Raw genomic sequence first — 17,937 nt, forward strand, 5'->3', positions numbered from 1 at the left:
GTAGAGAGAATAATATTCTTATTCATAATGTTGGAAAAAAAAGGCAATGAACTTTCGTTTTGTCGTTTCGGAAAATGTCGTTTATTTCGCGGTTTGGTGGGCGGGTGGGTGGCCAAACAAAAGGCAGGACAACGCCCCGCACCCTCTGAGATATGTCTTTGTGCTCGATGATTACTATGCATACGTATGAACAGTTGCCTAGGACAAATCGGGTCCCAGGAGGTAGAATAACAATACCACTAGGTAATAGATAAGTAAGCCTATAAATGCCATGTTGTAGGGTTCGCTATCCGGGTGTGTGCGCCCCAGAGAGGCGCACCACTGGCGTCATGAGGTCTCCTCCTCGAGTATTGTGTCTGGCGGTTCCAGATCAATGTCATCCAATTTGCTATTTTTGTCCAGGACCAAGTCACCCACAACATCGGCTCCCTCGCTTTCTTCAGTCTGGCTTGCTGGGCTTTCGATTATTCGAAGGTACTCCTCATACTGTAGGTCTCCAATCTGATCCAGCGAACGATCGGTAATCTTCTCCAAGCTCTGTTCAGGCAGACGCAGTCTACTTGGATCCAGCAGCATCAGGTGATAGTAGACACCTTCGTCGTCAATGACATAGAACTTGGAGAACGTGCTGTCGGTGAAGAACTGACTGGCTTCATTCCCGACGAACTTGATGCAAGCTAGAAGCTCCGGCCGGTCAGCATTCCCGCGCTTGTTCAACCACAGTTCCGCCTCTCTCTGGCTATCGGCGAAGGATTGGCGCGGCAACGAGGAGGGCGGCTCTGCATCTGAGTCGGATGCAATGGGAGCAGCATCCACGGCGTCTTCGTGGGGCACACTGTGGAGTTTGATGCGGCGACTGCGGCTCTGGTTGGGCCGCTGCTCTCCCTGGTTGTTCCGCATATGGGTCACATTCCAGAAGCACAACTGTTCGGCGCAACTGATCAGGAGCAGCTTGCAGGGCGAGAACCGCAGCTGGCGGATAGGACCCATGTGGACCTCCCTGATACTGGTGATCAGCGTTATTTGTCTGCCATCCAGTGAGAAAAGCTGTTCAAAAAAGTAATGATTTTGTTATTCAGGTAGAAGATGGTTGAAAATCATGTCATACCTCTATAATCCCACTCTTAAATCCCAGGCTAAACATTGTTCCATCCTCGCTGGCCGATAGGTAGGTAATCTTTTCCGTTTGCCCGATCTTTTGCTCACAAATCAGCTTGTACGTCAGGTGGGAGTTGCTGAAGACTAGTCGGAAAACCTGCAGATAACGTTTCTAGTTCAATAGTCCAGGTGTTAAAAGTGCTTTCTAAAGTCTTACTTCAATGTAATTGTTTCCGTAAGCGAGAAAGAGCAGACCGTTCTTTAAATCGAAGCCCACCAGGGATTCATGGGATTCCTCTGGTCTAACGAAGGCTGAAGGGTTGGTCAAGTCCACATGCTAAAGGGGAACATTGATTAATTAATTCGAAGGGAAAATTCCAATCAACTAACTACTTACAGACACACCGTGGTCGGAAAACAATACAAGGAAAGGACCCCCAACTAGACATGCGTACTTAGTACCTATGTTCAAATATAGGGGCCATTGCTCGCTTTCCGCCTCCTGCAGCTGGAATATCACAGTCTTTGGGGCATTGGCATCGTGGGAGGAAGCCACCAGCACGTTGGAGCTAACTTGCTTGAGGTAGGCAATGGGTTCGGTTATGAACTGCTGCGGCAGCACCTCATCCCGGTTGACATCGATTATCACGCCATCCGCGTAGCCAGCAAAGATGTGCTCATAGTCGTGGGCGGAAATGGCAGTGATCCTCATTTTGGTGGCCGCGTGGGTGGGGGTAATGGTGGACCATGCCGAAATGCTCGATCTGCGACGGGCATTTGGATCAGAAGCGGTTTCGATCTGATGGATTCTCTCCTTCGAGTCGACGACGAGCAGCTGAGATCGTTCGTTCGTCATGTCCATCAGCGATCGGAGGTAGACGTTGGGCTCCAGTCGGGCGCTGGTCTTCACACTCGTCTCGTCAGCACTATGCACCCAGACGATTCCTCTGCTTCGACCAGCATCCTCCGCTTCTCTCCTGTGCGGATCGGAGCGCAAAGTGTGAACATGAAGCACCTGCTTGCCCTTGGCTCCGCACAAGACAATGTACTTGTACGCGGGATCAAACAGTTCATAAATGTCCACGCATTCTATTTGCTCGCTGACGTTGCTGCGAAGAACTGTATCACTGGTCTGCAGGTCGTACACGATCAGACCCTCAGTGGTGCCCAGCAACAGGTAGTTGCCGTCCGCCGAACGTTTGCCGCAGGTGATGTAGTTGCCCTCCGAAAGATCCACTGCCTCCGCATTTAGAATCACCTTGGGTCCCGGTATGAATTTCAAGCGCCAGACAGACTGTTTGAAGATCAGTAGGACGGTGGCTTCTTCATTCCTCTCGTCATAGGCCTCCATGGCCAACAGAGTGTCGTTTCGAACGTCAAACCCTGGTAGATCCGGCTGGTCGCCATAGCTATTGAACAGATCCCAGACAGTAAGTGTCGAATCGGCGGTAACTATCACATAGAATCGTTGGAAGACCTGAACTATAGACCGTATTTCCAATTGCTCTGTTTTTAGAGTGGGCGTTTGTGATTTTTTGAACACCTGATCGAGTTCATCCCACTCCAGAATGTTCACATCTCCGTTACTGAAGGCCACATGAAGCTGCGCCTTGTTACCCGGTTGGGAGTCCTTGTTTAAATAAAATGCAGTGATTTTCTGGTCGGAATGATTGCCGCTGAAGCGATTCACTGCACTGTTCACCAGTTGTTTGTGGCCGCGAGTCTCTGTGGGATTTCGGAGGTGGGCCGAGGCAGGGGGACGAACTCTTTGTCGACTGCCGGCACTGTGGCGTCGACACGGACAGTCCGGCCAGAGCGTCCAGAGCTTGACACTACCGTTGCTGTGGAGAGTGATCAAATGCTTCTGATTATTGAAAACTTCCATCCGAAGGGTTTCGCTGTTGTCGTTCTCGTCCTTGAGGAGGTAGGTGTCCTCGGCTTCCAGCGATACGTCGGTGAGGAGGAGCTCCTGACCAGCCAGCGCCATGAGGCAGAAATCGTCATCCAAATATAGAACCAGGCGCACTTCCTTGTTGCCCAAGTTGATGATCTGCCGATGCTGATGAAATCGGCCACTGAAAAAAGTTCAAATTAATTCAATTTTAAATTAAATAAAAGTTAATTACTCACTGATCTATAAACCAAACTCGGTCCTTGAACTTTTGAACCTGCCGATAGGCCTCTCCGTAAATGGTATCATCTTCGTCCATCAGACCAATCCTCAGCAGATCCGTAAACTTCGAACGAATAAGATTCTCTTCTATCTTTGGCAAAAAGTCTAAAATGGCATTTACCAACCCATCGTACTGGAGATCATTGTCTAAATGATTGTATTAATAATTAAAATAAGTAAAATGTTTATTCTTTATATTTAGTATTAGTACCGCATATGTGTTTCTTGTAGAACTTCAACTGGTGCAGGGTATCTAGTATGGATCCACAGGCATTCCAAGCCGTCGTATCATGTCGAATCTTTTGCTCCAAAAAGCGGAAATCGAGGAAAACCTTTCTAAACAGATCCACCTTTTCGGATGGCTCAATGGCCATCAGATGATGCCCAATGTGACTATAGAAATATCTATCCAGGGAGGTCAGAATCAAGTCATCATGGTCGAATGCCTTTGTGATGCTGAAAAAAACAGAGAATATTTTTTATTGTTCCATCGCAGAAAGTGAATGACGGGTGATTTGTGATTGATGAAGTTACTTGTATTCCTTTGTTTTAAATATCACGACAGTACTCACTTGTAGTGATCAACAATCCTTTGATGCAGAGCGGCATAATCGTCGCCATTCACTTTTAACTCCAAGTATATAGCGGGTATACTTATGGTTGATTCCTCAGGATGTTTCTCCACCAGAGAGTACTTGTGAAGCTTGTTCACCACCACCATCGGATAATCGCCACTAGATTTGTCGTCGAACCAAATCAGAGATAGGAGCTGGGGGTGATAGCGATTAAGAAACAAGGCCATTTCGGTGTACAACGCACTTACATTGATGGGTATGCGGGCCGAGGGCGGAAATATGGACAGTCTATCGAACAGTTTCCGGTAGCCGAGCGGCTCAAGAACCTTAAGCGCCCCTTCGATGATGGTCGTCAGTTTGTCACAATTAACACTGCAAGGAATAATGATTTATATGCGAATTGATTGTGAAACTCATGCAACTCACTGCTTCCAATTGTCCCACGTGGCCAGGCCATCCTTAATACTCTCGGCAATTAGGCTTAGTTTTCGCGGGTTATTCGTGGGCACCTCCCTTGGCAGGTCCTGCGCACTACAGTGGATGTACTTGAGGCACAACGCTTTCACCTCATCCGGTGTCAGCATCAACGAATGGTCGTCCAGGGATATGTGAGTTGTGGTGGCCGCCGATAGAAACTGGGTGACCTGCTTGAATCTCGTTGTCAGAAGGATTTTGCAGCCAAGATTAAAGGCACTCCAAGCCTTCTCGCTCTGGACATTCCTTAGCACCAGTAGACAGTTCTCGTAGGGCTTGCTCCTCAAGAGGCGTCTCAGTTCCGCTTGGGTGCTAAGGATCCGTTGCTTGATATTGCTGGCGGGGTCACTGCGCTGCGTATAATTGGGATCTATCTGATGCTGCAGGGTCTGTAGCATCTCCAGAATGGACTCGGGACTGTTGCAGTTCTTCATGTTCAGCCAAAAGATTTTAAAGTCCATGGCGCGCTGAACCTTGACGGACGAGCACACGTCCAGAGCCAGCCACTGCTTTCCGGCGCCCAGAGCACCATCTATGAGCACATTTTTGGCCGGCCTGAGTTCCAGTAGAGCTTTCTTCAGTTTCAGGTACTGAAATTGAAACAAAAATAAGTTAAAATGTTTCTTTACTTTACTAAGATGAGGAATATCCTACCGGCTGCAGGCGATTCACGTTGTACTGGGCAAACAACTGGTTGTCGTTGTAAAGGCGATCCCGCTGCTCGATGTACATTTTGGTTTCCAAGCTGGGGCTCTGGTACTCAGCCTGGATAGCTGCCATCAGGAAGTCGTAGTTGGGCTGATCTTTCGGATTCAGGACGTCCTCAACGAAGTCCTTGACCACCGACTCGGGCTTGGCGAGCAGGGACCAAAAGAGTCGATACGTTGCGCTCTCAGCATCCTTGCTTTTGATGACGATCTCGACTTCCTCCTTCGACAAGACACTGAGGAGGGAGTCCTGGACATCCTTGCAGTCGAAGTCGCGGATGAATGCATCCAAGTACACGAACAAGATGTCCTTATATCCGTGCTGCAGGACCGCCATGTTTATCTTTATTTGGCACTAGAATAGAGAAGAATAAATGATTATTTTGAGATGCATCTTCCAGCGACGAACAGCAGTCGACAAGCTAATGCAAATGGAAGGACGTCTATCGCGCATTTTCGGCGCCAAGCGGTCTTGACCCACTTAGAAGCAAGGCACCGCCAGACAGAGTGGTGCAATGAGATAAGAAATTGCTACATTCGAAAGAGGTTGTTTTGCGCAACAAGCTGCCGCCAAGGCAACAAACGTGATTAACTCCAAACATCTAGAACTCGACTCGCTACGTGCCAGTCATGACACATCAGAAATGGCAATTCTGGTTGCAATCCTTGCACTCGCGAGTTTTCAATGTTCCAGCGCCAAACTGGGATCTGAACGGATCGATCCACTACTGTTGAGCTACTTGTTGAATTAATTCTTAGATAAGATGAAGGGATGAGTCATGGTTATGATGCACTGAGAGAACTCTTATTATTCATAATAATGTAAAAATTTCTAAGAAAATTTCTCAACTAATCTGCACATTCCAAGCCACAAATCATCACCCAGCCACACAATAGTAACTGAATATCTATACCAAAAGTATTTCTTTCAGTGTAGGTATAAACATAACAACAGATAAGTGTGAATGAACTTGGCGGTTGCGTTTATCACACATACATCTATTGTCGTTTGACTCACACACGTCACTGTGCGACTTCTGAACTGAGGAATTCACAAAAGAACTGTGGGGATTCACTAAAGTTTATTTATCCTGGGACTGAATAGTAGCAGGTGCCATCCACCTGCATATCTCGCCACAATACTCACGCTTAGTTTATTTATAACGAAATCGTCGCACTTATATTTTAAAAATACGTATATGTGTAAATATTGCACTTTATCTTAAATTAGTTGATGCTGCGGCTAGACACTTGTGTCACTTTCTTTGTGCTCACATGGTTTTGGCTGTCACGCACACTAAGCAATGCTACGGGAATAATTAAAAAAAATAAATTAATTGCACATGCAAGCTGGCGAAAAAAAAGACAACAAACAATCGTGTGACCAGCCGCTGTTATCTCAAAAAATATCAAGCCGCTAGAGGTTTCGATAAATAAATTAAAATTTGTTATCGATAGTTCACAATAAATACAAAAATATCTACATCTGCAAAAGAATACATTTCTTGTATTAATTATTTCTCTCTTTAGATTCTAGTCTGGTAAATATGAGGAATATATTAAATCAAAGGAGATTAAAGGAATTTTGATATATAATTTACCTGAGGTACTCACTATCGATAAAAAACCACCGTGCTACAGCGAAGCCAGGTGAATTTTTTGCAAGAAGCATGCGGTCACACCGTACCCGACGGTGAAAAGGCGAAATATTAATTCTATAAAATTGCCAATAGCGCAAATAATAGGTGGGTAGCGATAAGCAAATGCTGTCAATTGGCCATCGGTCAGTTCGCAAAGTAATATAAGCCATTAAAACTTATCAGGCAGCGAGGAATTGACGCAGAGGAGCGACCAGACAGACGAAAGCAGGCGAAAGTTGAAAAGGTGACGACGCAAGCAACGAGAAAAAAGAAAATCGGCGACGTATACTCGTTCGGCTTTGACAGAATTCAGGTAGGCTTTTCGAATCATAAGCGTTTTAATCCGTCAGGCAGGACAATTCGACCAGTGAAAAGTGAATTTTCAAAGGGATCACATCGCCTCTGACGAGAACGAAAAAAAAAAGTTACGAAAAAGTATAAAACAAAATGTCCGCGACATTGGCGTCCCCAGCGACGCTCCGAGTTGTGAATGTGGATGTGGCCACGCTGGAGTTGCAGACGAATTGTGATATAGCATACATATTGGTAACTAATCCGATTTTGGTTGACAATTGGTTTCGATTTCAGTTGCCACCGCTGCCGCAATGGAGTGCCGCGCCCCCTTTCAGCCCGAAGACCAGTATGAGCAGCTGCGCCGTCCGAACGCCGGTGGTCCAGTTGGTGGAGGCATGCCCTTAGATCAGCAGGCCCACCTCTTCGAGTACGGAGCTGGCGCTCGTCAGGCATATGCCCAGGTGCAGGACTACCAGTCAGTAGCTTCGGGCTACCAGCAGCCGATTCCGGCCCAGGCCAAGCTCTCGGCCTCGGCCACTGTTTTTGTTCCTCGTGGCGGTGCTCCACCGCATCAACGCCACCAGCAATACCAGCAGCAGGGCGGCGGCGGCGGAGGAGGCGCCCACCACGGACAACAGCGCTATATGAATGGATATAAGCAGCACCATCACCAGCAGCAGCAGCAGCCGCATCACCAACAGCAGCAGCAGCAGTCCCACTACAGCCATCACCACAATCATCAGAAGTTCAACAATGACATGCACAAGCTGGCCAATTCGGTGCAGAATCGCTTGAACATTGCGAACCCGCAGGCGGCGGGAAACTTCTATCAGCAGCAGCAGGTACACCAACCAAACACACACCACCACCACCACCAACAACAACAACAACAACAGCAGCAATCACACCAACACGTCAAGTTCCAAAGGCATGCCCACTTGAATAACTCATTCCAACAACTCGCACAGCCGACGCACCACCAGCAGCAGCCGCAGCAACACTCGCACCACCAGCAGCACAACCAGCAGCAGCAGTATTTCCAGAACCAGAACCATCAGCAGCAGCAGCAGCAACAACAGCAGCAGCAGCAACCAAGCACATCATCCGCTGCGGCATCGTCCTCTTCGTCCGCCAACTCCAACTCTAACGCTCAGCCCGACATGGCAACCATTGCATTGGAATACCTTGACACCGTCATACATTGCCTTAACCAGGTGAGTACCCAGTGGTGTCTCTGGACTGTCATCTAGTCTTGGGAGTTTGGAGACAAAAACTATTTCTCTGACAATTAATAACTATCTGTCACTTTAGAAGGAAGATTCTTATGCTTCAAATACTGAAAGATTACTTTTCCACTCTCCCCACAGAATCCGGGCCAATTTGATGCAATTGCTTCACGCTTCCTGACCATCTTTGATGGCATGGAGAACAACAACTACGTGCTTTCCATTGCCATGGAGGACATTTTCGAAAAATCGATCGAGCAGCCAAATTTCCGATACATGGGCGCCAAGCTCTACAATCTATTGCACATGCTTAACTTCAAGCCGGACTCACTGTTCCACACACTGCTCAAGTGCAAGCTGGACTACCACCAGGAGGAGGTTACCAAGTACATGCGCTCCGGCGAGCAGCAGAAGGTGCGCGAGACTGCACTCTTCCTCGCCGAGCTCTACATGCAGTTGCGCGGCGAGGACGACTCTCGTCTCCAGCTGATTGCCGTGAACATTGTGTACTCGCTGAGTAAGCTGCTGGCCAGCGAGAGCAATGAGAATGTACGTTGCATTTGCCAGACTTTGAAGCTGGCCGGCTATGATCTATCGGCTGATTGCCCCAAGGACATGCAGGACATCATCGTTGCATTGCAGGCCATTGAGGCCAAATCGCCAGGCAAATACCCGATGGCGGCCAGCGTCATTTCCTTGCAGCAGAACAACTGGGGCAGGAAGGTGTCCAACTCGTTGGGCGGGGAGGAGGATACGGTTACTGAGCCACCGCGTCTCAGCGATGAACCGGTCTTCTACGGACCCGATGGCCGTGAACTGACCGCCGAGGAGAGCGAGTTCCTGACCGCCCAAGACGATGCTAACGGCAGCGATGGAGACGACTTTGATTTGGGCGATGGCGGAGATCTGGATCTGGATGCTGAGATGGACGAGGAGACCGCGCGCGACTACAAGGAGTTCTGCAACGGACAGAAGAAGACCTAAACTGTGTAGCGTGTGAATAGTTGGGATTCTCGAGAGGCGTGGCAGTTGGGCGGAGAATAGTGAAGCATTTCCGACAAATTCTCGGTTGTAGAATTGATGATTGCAGTGGCTTGGTTCAGAACCAATTGTGATTATCTTTTAAATTATTGATAGCAAATTGTTTGTGATATCTTCCAGCATATTATGACATGTGTTAGCGATTTTGTTTGAACGCTTATTATTATTTTTTCCGTTGTGATACGCCCGTTCTGTATCTGTATCTAAGAGATTCAATTCCAATTAATAAGTTTGTCCTTTTTTTCATCCGTTTTCGTTCGCTAGTTCGATACGCTCATAAGGAGTGTGTTCCAAGTAACTATCGAAGACGACAAGCTAGGATTTAAAAACATATAGCCACTGCCACGCCTCCGAGCCTCCTCCGCCCCCCAAAACACTTACGCAACTGCACTCAAAGACTCGTACTCATATGCGCACCCCCCCACTCTTGCATGGCACATATGCAGACTCTCATAAATGGCAGTAAGAACTAAACCGCTAATTTCACATTCAATTAAACATTCTCTTGATCATACGAATCGAAAAAAAAACATAATCGAAAAACGAAAAAAAAAAACAATACAACAGCAGCCACGCCTAATTTTTAAATACTTGTAATTAATGTTAACGAAACCATGATTTAAAATATAAATAAAATTTATCGAATTGCGTTTAAAATAAAATCAAAGGGGCTTGAAATCTGATTGACGGTTGGGGCCTTCAATGGGTGGTTGAATATGGGGAAGATTGAATGCGATTGAAAGGTGAATTAGTGGGGTGGTTTAAGTGTTGTAAAAGGGTGAATTTTTCCAGCTATAATAAAACTATATTATTATTACAGTATAGCTTATAGAAAATATAAAATATATATTTAATACATTTTAAAAGCCAAATGCTTCCTAATTCAGTCCTGAATCGGTTGGTCAAACCGGTAATGTTTCGATATTAATCGATATACCAACAAACACATATCGATATATTAGCATTTTGATATCAACAAAAATTGTAAATAATTCGCAATCGAAGTAGCAGAAAATACTCGGACCGCTGTGGTTCATTTGATCAGCGGACGGGGGTGATAATTGACAACGCCAAGTCTGGTGGAGAGTAAAGTTTGTGCTGCTCCAACGTATAGCGGATAATAATTCGATGCTCGTGGAGCATTCGGTCTGACGGTCTGACCACAAATCGGAGACCAAAACAAGAGTGACGTCATAATGGTGCTCAGTATGTACGTGTGTATGTGTACCTTCGCTTTATATACATACATAGTTTTGCTAAATATTCGCCAGTGACATAAATAGATAAAAACAAAACTAGCAATAAGCTGTAATGCTCGCGAGTATTTATAAGAAAGTCGAGAAAATCAACCAAAAACAACAACGATGTGAAAAATGACAACTAAAGGTCACAAAAACAAATACTACGAGTGTGTGTCTGTCTGTGTGTGTGTGTGTTTGTGCGTTTTTTCGTTTCTTTTTTTTTTTGAGTATTTTTGCAGACAACAAAGCGTCTGAGAATCCTTTTTTGATTGAAAAATGTTTCAAAAAACCAGGGAATGTGACATGACTCTTTTTTTCGCGGCTATTTCTCGTAGAACTTCACTTTCCGTTTCAAAACAACCTTAAGAAACAAGTGCACTTGCATTCTGCATCAATTGCACTTTTTTTGTTTTCTGTGAATGAGAAAGATTCAATGACCCAGAAATCGTACAAACATATAGACTTCCTTTCCCGATTGAATATAAATTTCAAGTTTTTATTTCTATTCTATCTAAACCTTAGATCACCCGATAGAAGCCACCATAAAAACACGATAATATGAATTAAGAAGACAAGGAACACAAGAAACAAGCAACGAAGATAGCCAGAGCCTAGAGCCGTATCGGATCTAATTTTTATACAAACCTCAATCGGCTGACAGCAAAAAAAAAAACTAAATTAAAGTCACCCCCCTACGAGTACTACGATCGACACCCGCTACAATGGCCAGCGTCTGGAAGCGATTGCAGCGCAATTTCAAGCGGGCTGCCAAATTCCAGTTCACTGCGTCCTATCATGATCTGCATCTGGAAACCACCGCCAAGTGGTAAGTACTCCCAAGTGGCCAAGAGTCGGGAGCTTCAAGTGCTCCCCTAATGATAAGTTGAGAGAGATATTTGGTTACGTATTCCCTGTAATTTGCAAGATACACTTTGCTCTGTTCTCTATTATTTATATTCTTGATCATATCAATGAGCGTTTGATTCTAGATTCTAGATTGTTTCTAATAGCAATTTATCATGTAGACTCTCCGGTCCAGATTTTTCAAATCAATTTCACACTTCCTGTTTATGAACGAATCATTTTTGAACCACAATTTATCAGCAGAAGGGCCCACCATATACTCATTATTATTACTGTGTCTCATCCGGCACTCGGATATTATTATTCAGGGTCAAAAATATATAACAAAAAGTTCAACAAACTCTTGACAATTTTAATGCCAGAATAAACAGAATAACTATTTTTTAGGCGACCCTCGAACCTCTCGATTGTTTGGACCAGGCGATCTAGAAGAGAGGCCAGTGCTCCCCTGCCATGGGAGCCGGACATGATGAACCCGCTGGTGGGCAACATATCCTGGCCCGTGCCCGACAATCACACCATATCGGTGACCCTCTTCAAGGATCCCCGCACCCACGAGCTGGAGGACAAGGACTGGACATTTGTCATTGAAGATGTGAGTATGAGGGGATGTGGGGAATAAAATATTATATTTCATTGCCTTATCTCTTTGTAGATTACTCCCATGGGAAAGAAACGGGTGCTGGCCAATGCCAGTATCAATATGAGAAAGTACGCCAGCATAGAGTCCACTCAGCAGAGCTTTACTTTGGCCCTAAAGCCTGTCTCGAAGAAGATCACAGCCGCCAGCCTGGAGCTCACAATTAGTTGTGTCTTCCTCCGCGAGGGCAAGGCAACGTAAGTCCCTATTTTAGTGTCTAGATACCATATTTAATGTTTATAATCCTTTCCAGCGACGAGGACATGCAGAGCGTCGTCTCCATGATGTCCGTGAACAACAACTGTGATGTGGCGCCGTTGGACGACCTGGAGGATATCCCAGATCTGGAGAATTTCAGTGAAATCACAGACAACCTGTACGACTTTACCCAGCAACTGGAGCAGATGACAACGAGCCTCAATGGTTGCATAGATGCGGCCACCCCCCTAAGTGGTAAGCAGTCCAGCAGTTCCTCCACCTGCGATCTAAAGTGTGCTCCAAACTCAATGTACTTAATGTATCTGTTAGTGTATGAAAAATGGACTAGATAATATCAATAGTTGTAATAAGAACTTTGGTTAAGTATATAAGAAGCCCTAGTAATCGTATGATAAGCTCCTTAAATGGTTATATCTGTTAACCTCAGTTGCATGATCTAATTCCTTATTCACAAATTCACATTCTCCGAAACGAAATAGCAAACAATGGATTCTAATTATAGCCGAATACTGTGTAGAAATTGTGTACAAAAGATTCTTCTCTCTGACTTTTACTCTTTTTTCCACAAAATCCCTCCATCCACAACTCATCACGTATCTTGAATGATTACCAGACACACTTGCAACCCAGTATCTTGTGCGTAAAGTGTATATTTTGTAAATTTTCTTTTCCGTTTTTGTTTATTTGTAATTATGTAGTACCTTCGTTGTCTGAAGACCCAACTCCCTTGGCCGAGTCATTTAATCAATTGCATTTTGAACTAGACGCCGATGGCGATCGCGATCGCGAAGCTACGAACAAGTTAGACTTGCCCACGGCTGCCTCTGGCAGTTCTAGTGGCGCCAGCGGTGGTGCTGCCGGCGACGAGTCATTGAAAACTCCCAGCGGAGCTCAGTCTTTGGTGGACAAGACCCCCATCAAGACACCAGTTGAAGCGAAGACGCAGCAGCCGAAGACACCAGCGGAGACTCTGCTCCCTAGAAGCGTTGAAGGATTCTCCAAAGTGGTCACTTCTACGCCCCTGGAGCCCAAGTCGAACAAGGACACTGTGAAGCCAAAGATAGGAAAGGCATTAAACTTTGACGAGAAGGAGAAGGTGGCCGATATTTCGGTCGAGTCTTTGAAGGATGACTCCACCAAGAGCGTGGCCAACAGCAGCACCATCAAAGAAACCCCCAAGGCGGAGGAGAAGACCAACAAGGACGTCTCATCCAGTTCCAAGCGCTCTGAGCTGCAGCCCCTGAACCTAAAGAAGAGCTACGAACCTTCGCCAATACCTGGTCCGGCACCTGTGATAAATGAATCCCTTGGATCGCAGTCGGGAGTCGGCAGTGGATCAGCCTCTGTGAACAACAGCCTAAAGCCAGTGGAGAAGATCGTGCTGAAGGAGAACACGCCCGGCCAGGATCTCCTGGAGTGGTGCAAGGAAGTAACCAAAGATTATCCCAATGTCAAGGTCACCAACCTGACAACCAGCTGGCGCAATGGCATGGCCTTTTGCGCCATTATCCATCACTTTGTACCAGAGTTGATGTAAGTAAAGGTTACTTTTTAATAATTGGTAGTTAAATTATACAGTTTTTCTTTATTTTCTAGTGACATGTCTAAGCTGAGTGCTCATGAGGTGGTGGGCAACTGCAAGATTGCCTTCGATGCTGCCGAATCCCTGGGCATACCTCGGGTCATTGAGCCGCGCGATATGAATCTGCTGACAGTGCCGGACAAGCTGGCCGTGATGACTTATTTGCATCAGTTGCGGGCCCATTTCACAGGCAAGCAGCTGAAAATCGAACAAATTGGTGAGGAAAACAAGGTCACCTCGTAGACACATCTGGTTGAACTAAAAAAATATCCTTTTGTACGACAGGTTCTACGGCAGATGAGTCGAGCTATGTGATTGGAAACTACAAGTCGGACATCATGTCCCAGAGTCGCTTGTCCATTTCGCGCATGAAGATCCAGCAGAGCACCTTCGACGATGACATTTTGACGGCCCTGAACAAGTCGGAGCCACTGTCGCCGACCAGCAAAAAGGATGTGAAGAACTTGATTCTGAACAACTCGATGAACATACTGGGCAAGGTGCTCTCGCCCACAAAAGACAAAAATTCGATAAACGCCTCGCAGCACGGCAGCTGCCAAACACCACCGCCCCAGGAGGACACTCAGGACGAAGCACCACAGGTGGGCGGGAAGGAGAACGGCTCCCTAACTGGTCTCGACTCCCATACGGCCAATGTGAGTAGGAACCAAACGAATGGTTCTGTCGTTGAGTTGAAGTTTTCCATTGAGTTGTTGCTTTGGCTTTAGCGATTTAAGCAGTTTCCTCAGCTTTTCTGTTTAATTTGATTTAAATTTGATTTCCCCTTGGTTTGCTTCACATTTGATTTTGTTTTGTAGCGAATTTTAACGCGCCACAAGGCGATGAGCGAGAAAGCCAAGCTGATGATGGAAAAGCTAAAGCTTTCCAATGGCTCTGATGCGATCGACGTAAGTAGCTTCCTGCTGGAGAGAATGACCGCCGCAAGCCGCGCAGCTTACCTCTTGCATGTCTATTATAATTTTTATTATTATCTATTGCACAAGCATACAATTCTAGTTTATTTTTCATTTAATTTAAATATTTATTGTAGCTGCGAGGGAACATCTGGGTCTTGTAAATATTTAAACTCAATTCCACAAACAATTCTTTGTATTCTTCCCAGAAAGTACTTCATTAAATACATGATTTAAAAGTGTATGCTTTTGTAATGTTTATACTTCCATCTGGAGCAGATCTTTATTAAATTTATTATTTCCCCTCCCAGGAGGAGAGACAACAGCGCTTGCGGGAGCAAGCTCGCCGTCTCATCTTGGAGACGCGTGTTAAGAGCGGCGGCTCCATCGAGAGTCCCACCAGCCCCACCAAGCCCAAGCGGTTCAACTTCGAGCGCACCATCTCGCCCATCCACAACGGAGCCGAGGAGTTCTTCGGGGACCATGTCAAGAAGAGTGACGAGAAGGAGCCGGTCAGTCCTAGTCATAGATTAAGCGATCCGAGGGTAAAGGGCAGTCCACTGCAGTCCTTTAACGGGCTGGTGGAGCGCATCTCACCAAAGCACGAGAAGAAGGTACGTTGGGAGGAGATATCCTATCGCAACTGTCCAAAAAAACTAATGAAATACTTGCCTTTCAGGGCGACAAGCTGTCGTACATCGAGTCCGAACTGGAGGCCCTGGAGCGGGAGCAGGAGGCCATCGACCAAAAGGCCAGCAGTCTGGAAGCCAAGCTGCGCGCCGTTATGGGCGGCAATCCAAGTAATAATCGCAGTAGAAACCCGTTCCTTAGGCTAATCCGAAATAGTATTGGTGGTGGTGATGTGATTCGCATTAAGCTGCTGGACTCTGATGACGAGAGTCTGTTCGGTGGTGGTACTAGCGGTGCTGGAAGTGGGGCGTGCAGCGAGGACGACGACATGGGCACGTCAAGTGAAAGTGTCTACATCTCCGGCGATGAGATGCATTCGCAGCTGAGGGTGCCCCCACGACAACGACCTCGCTCGCAGTCGTGTTTTGTGAATCCGAACAAGCCGGCCCATTCATCGAGCATGTCCCACCACTCGCCCTCCCATCTGCGCCCGCATCATGTACATCACGTTGTGCCCTACTCCCATATGCTAGATAGCTGCCCCTCGCAGCAGTCCTCCTGTGATAACCTGCCCGTGTGCAGCGACGATGACGATGTCCGGCGTCAACAGGATCCCAACAGGGTCCGCAGGCGACGCCGTCAGCCGCGTCCACATATGTGTATCCATCATAGTCACACTCATTGTGGTAAAGTGCGGTTCATCCCCATGTTACTGATCTGCTAACCGCTTCCGCCGAGCACTGCCACGCCAAACCGCCTGACCGCCCGACCGCCTGACCGCCTGATAGCCTGATCGCCCGCCTGCTCGCTAGCTCATACTTTGTGCCGTTTGTTTGTTCTAATTTGTGTCTCTGTGTTTGCTTGCTAACTGGGCAGCCGGGCAGCCAAATTGTTCCAAACTGTCTCTAACTCGGACTTCGTATTCATTTTGTGTCCCAAAAACACCTCACTAATCACAGGGCTCTCCGGCTCTATATAGCAGCTTTTGAAACCGCCAAAGGACGCATTCATAGACTTAGCCCAAAACACCTTAGGGCCTGGTCTGGTTTTCACTTAAATAACGTTAGAATTAATTCGTTAACTGCCTTTCTGTATATAACAAAATTTTGTTAAGAGTTCTGTGGAAATCGGAACGGGCCCTCTTCTATTAAAACTAGTTTATCACCCCAGCACGCTATCATAAATGTCAACTAATTTTGTGATATTGGAACCTTCCGCAGAGACCGAGGAAACAGAGGAGCAACTGTTATCGCAATGGTTTACGTTGGTCAACAAGAAGAATGCCCTTCTTCGCCGACAAATGCAGCTAAATATACTGTAAGTTTATTGAAAAAACCCCCCTATCTATAACGTAGTCTTATCTTTTATTTGTTTTTTGCCCCCGACACAGCGAACAAGAGAAAGATTTGGAGCGTAAATTTACGATGCTGAATCAGGAGTTGAGGGCGGCGCAATCAGTGGAGGATTGGCGCAAAACGGAAGTGCAACGGGAGAAGGAGCGCCTGCTGCTCGAGGAACTGGTGACTATTGTCGATAAGCGCGACCAGTTGGTTCAGCATCTGCACAATCAGGAGCAAGCGTAAGTTCTTCTATCAGAGCTTATTCTTTTTATCTTTCAAAACTCATATCATTTTGTAAATATTTTTAGGATCGAAGACGATCATGAGATAGCGAGGGAACTCGAGCAGGTCGACATAAGCGGCGGCAAAGACAAATGTGTTCTTCAATAGAAATCGAAATCGAAATTAACCAAAACCCGACTGGAGATTATACTTACACACACTCAATCTTATCTATGTAACTAGCTAGATATCAACTATGTTCGGTGGCACGCGGAAAGGTCGCGTGCTTTTTGTGGTTCGGTCGGTGTCGCTTATGCAATCGTTTTATCCAACGACAAACAATTACTTGGACCACTCAGTATGGTTAAAATAATATATATTTAACAAAAAAAGAAAGAAAACAAAGATTCTGTGAAAGCAGATTAATTGCTTTTGTATCTAAGCAAGGAAAAATAATTCAAGGAAAAAAAGAACAAAACGTCCGTTAGTGAACTAAGCTTAAATGGGTTCAATTCCAACCCATGAACAGACATTTCGAAAAAGGGGCAATCTACACACTTATATTTATATAATCAGACATGAAATTATTTAAATTTATGTTCGGTTCTTGTTTTGTTGTTGTGCCATGCCATCTGAACCACATCTTGAGTCGATACAGAACGCAATTGAGGAGGCAATTTTACGATAGTTAACTATACCTTAGCATTTATCCCGCAGTACTAGTAATGCTTCATCCAAAAATACACCCGTACACGTAACTTATATAGAACCCTTTATACATATACATATATTTATGAACCCCCCCCCTTGTGCAAAAAACCACTCTTACCATACTTAATTTAGACCCGTACTTTTGCTCTAAGTTGATGCAAAGCAATCGCTTTAATCATAATTTAAAGGTGGCTTATATACTTATACTTATACAATTATTAATTTGTAATTTTATTTGCCCAGGCGAATGTATAAAGAACTGTTCAAAACCAAGAAACCTAGCTAATAAAGACCATGCAGATTGAATTAGTCTGCATCGATAAAATCCAACACTCATTGTCATGTT

The 17,937-nt window shown here is 45.8% G+C and overlaps 3 protein-coding genes across 13 annotated transcripts; 2 read left to right on the top strand and 1 right to left on the bottom strand.

Annotated features, from left to right (window-relative positions):
* Nucleotides 1-52: 52 nt before the first annotated feature.
* Nucleotides 53-6,433, bottom strand: LOC6494293. Its single transcript, XM_001960550.4, has 11 exons — nt 6,175-6,433; nt 4,975-5,382; nt 4,273-4,910; nt 4,095-4,218; nt 3,844-4,040; nt 3,483-3,727; nt 3,229-3,418; nt 1,496-3,173; nt 1,316-1,435; nt 1,109-1,255; nt 53-1,047 (listed from the first exon to the last, which is right to left on the bottom strand). Exons 2-11 carry the CDS (start codon nt 5,362-5,364, stop codon nt 328-330), a joined length of 4,449 nt encoding a protein of 1,482 aa, XP_001960586.1. The 5' UTR covers nt 5,365-5,382; nt 6,175-6,433; the 3' UTR covers nt 53-327.
* A 188-nt stretch (nt 6,434-6,621) lies between these two features.
* On the top strand, nt 6,622-9,873 carry LOC6496273 (polyadenylate-binding protein-interacting protein 1). 4 transcript variants are annotated; one of them, XM_014908233.3, is made up of 4 exons: nt 6,622-6,772; nt 6,851-6,980; nt 7,256-8,175; nt 8,329-9,873. In XM_014908233.3, exons 3-4 carry the CDS (start codon nt 7,273-7,275, stop codon nt 9,169-9,171), a joined length of 1,746 nt encoding a protein of 581 aa, XP_014763719.1. In that variant the 5' UTR covers nt 6,622-6,772; nt 6,851-6,980; nt 7,256-7,272; the 3' UTR covers nt 9,172-9,873. The 4 variants fall into 4 exon arrangements, with proteins under 4 accessions (XP_014763719.1, XP_032306218.1, XP_032306219.1 ...); XM_032450328.2 differs by lacking the exons at nt 6,622-6,772; nt 6,851-6,980 and adding an exon at nt 7,034-7,193 and having other exon boundaries at nt 7,256-7,803; nt 7,930-8,175; XM_032450327.2 differs by lacking the exon at nt 6,851-6,980 and having other exon boundaries at nt 6,676-6,772.
* Nucleotides 9,874-10,168: 295 nt separating this feature from the next.
* Nucleotides 10,169-17,921, top strand: LOC6496274 (EH domain-binding protein 1). 8 transcript variants are annotated; one of them, XM_014908236.3, is made up of 14 exons: nt 10,169-10,446; nt 10,992-11,295; nt 11,721-11,928; nt 11,989-12,170; nt 12,227-12,426; nt 12,891-13,725; nt 13,789-13,991; nt 14,060-14,430; nt 14,593-14,682; nt 15,000-15,302; nt 15,368-16,004; nt 16,539-16,635; nt 16,709-16,897; nt 16,967-17,921. In XM_014908236.3, exons 2-14 carry the CDS (start codon nt 11,192-11,194, stop codon nt 17,046-17,048), a joined length of 3,501 nt encoding a protein of 1,166 aa, XP_014763722.1. In that variant the 5' UTR covers nt 10,169-10,446; nt 10,992-11,191; the 3' UTR covers nt 17,049-17,921. The 8 variants fall into 8 exon arrangements, with proteins under 8 accessions (XP_014763722.1, XP_014763726.1, XP_014763720.1 ...); XM_014908240.3 differs by having other exon boundaries at nt 10,169-10,438; nt 12,957-13,725; XM_014908234.3 differs by having other exon boundaries at nt 10,169-10,434.
* The last annotated feature ends 16 nt before the right edge of the window (nt 17,922-17,937 follow it).

The sequence above is a fragment of the Drosophila ananassae genome, chromosome 3L (genome assembly GCF_017639315.1).
Source record: "Drosophila ananassae strain 14024-0371.13 chromosome 3L, ASM1763931v2, whole genome shotgun sequence".
In the NCBI taxonomy this organism is placed as follows: Eukaryota; Metazoa; Arthropoda; class Insecta; order Diptera; family Drosophilidae; genus Drosophila; species Drosophila ananassae.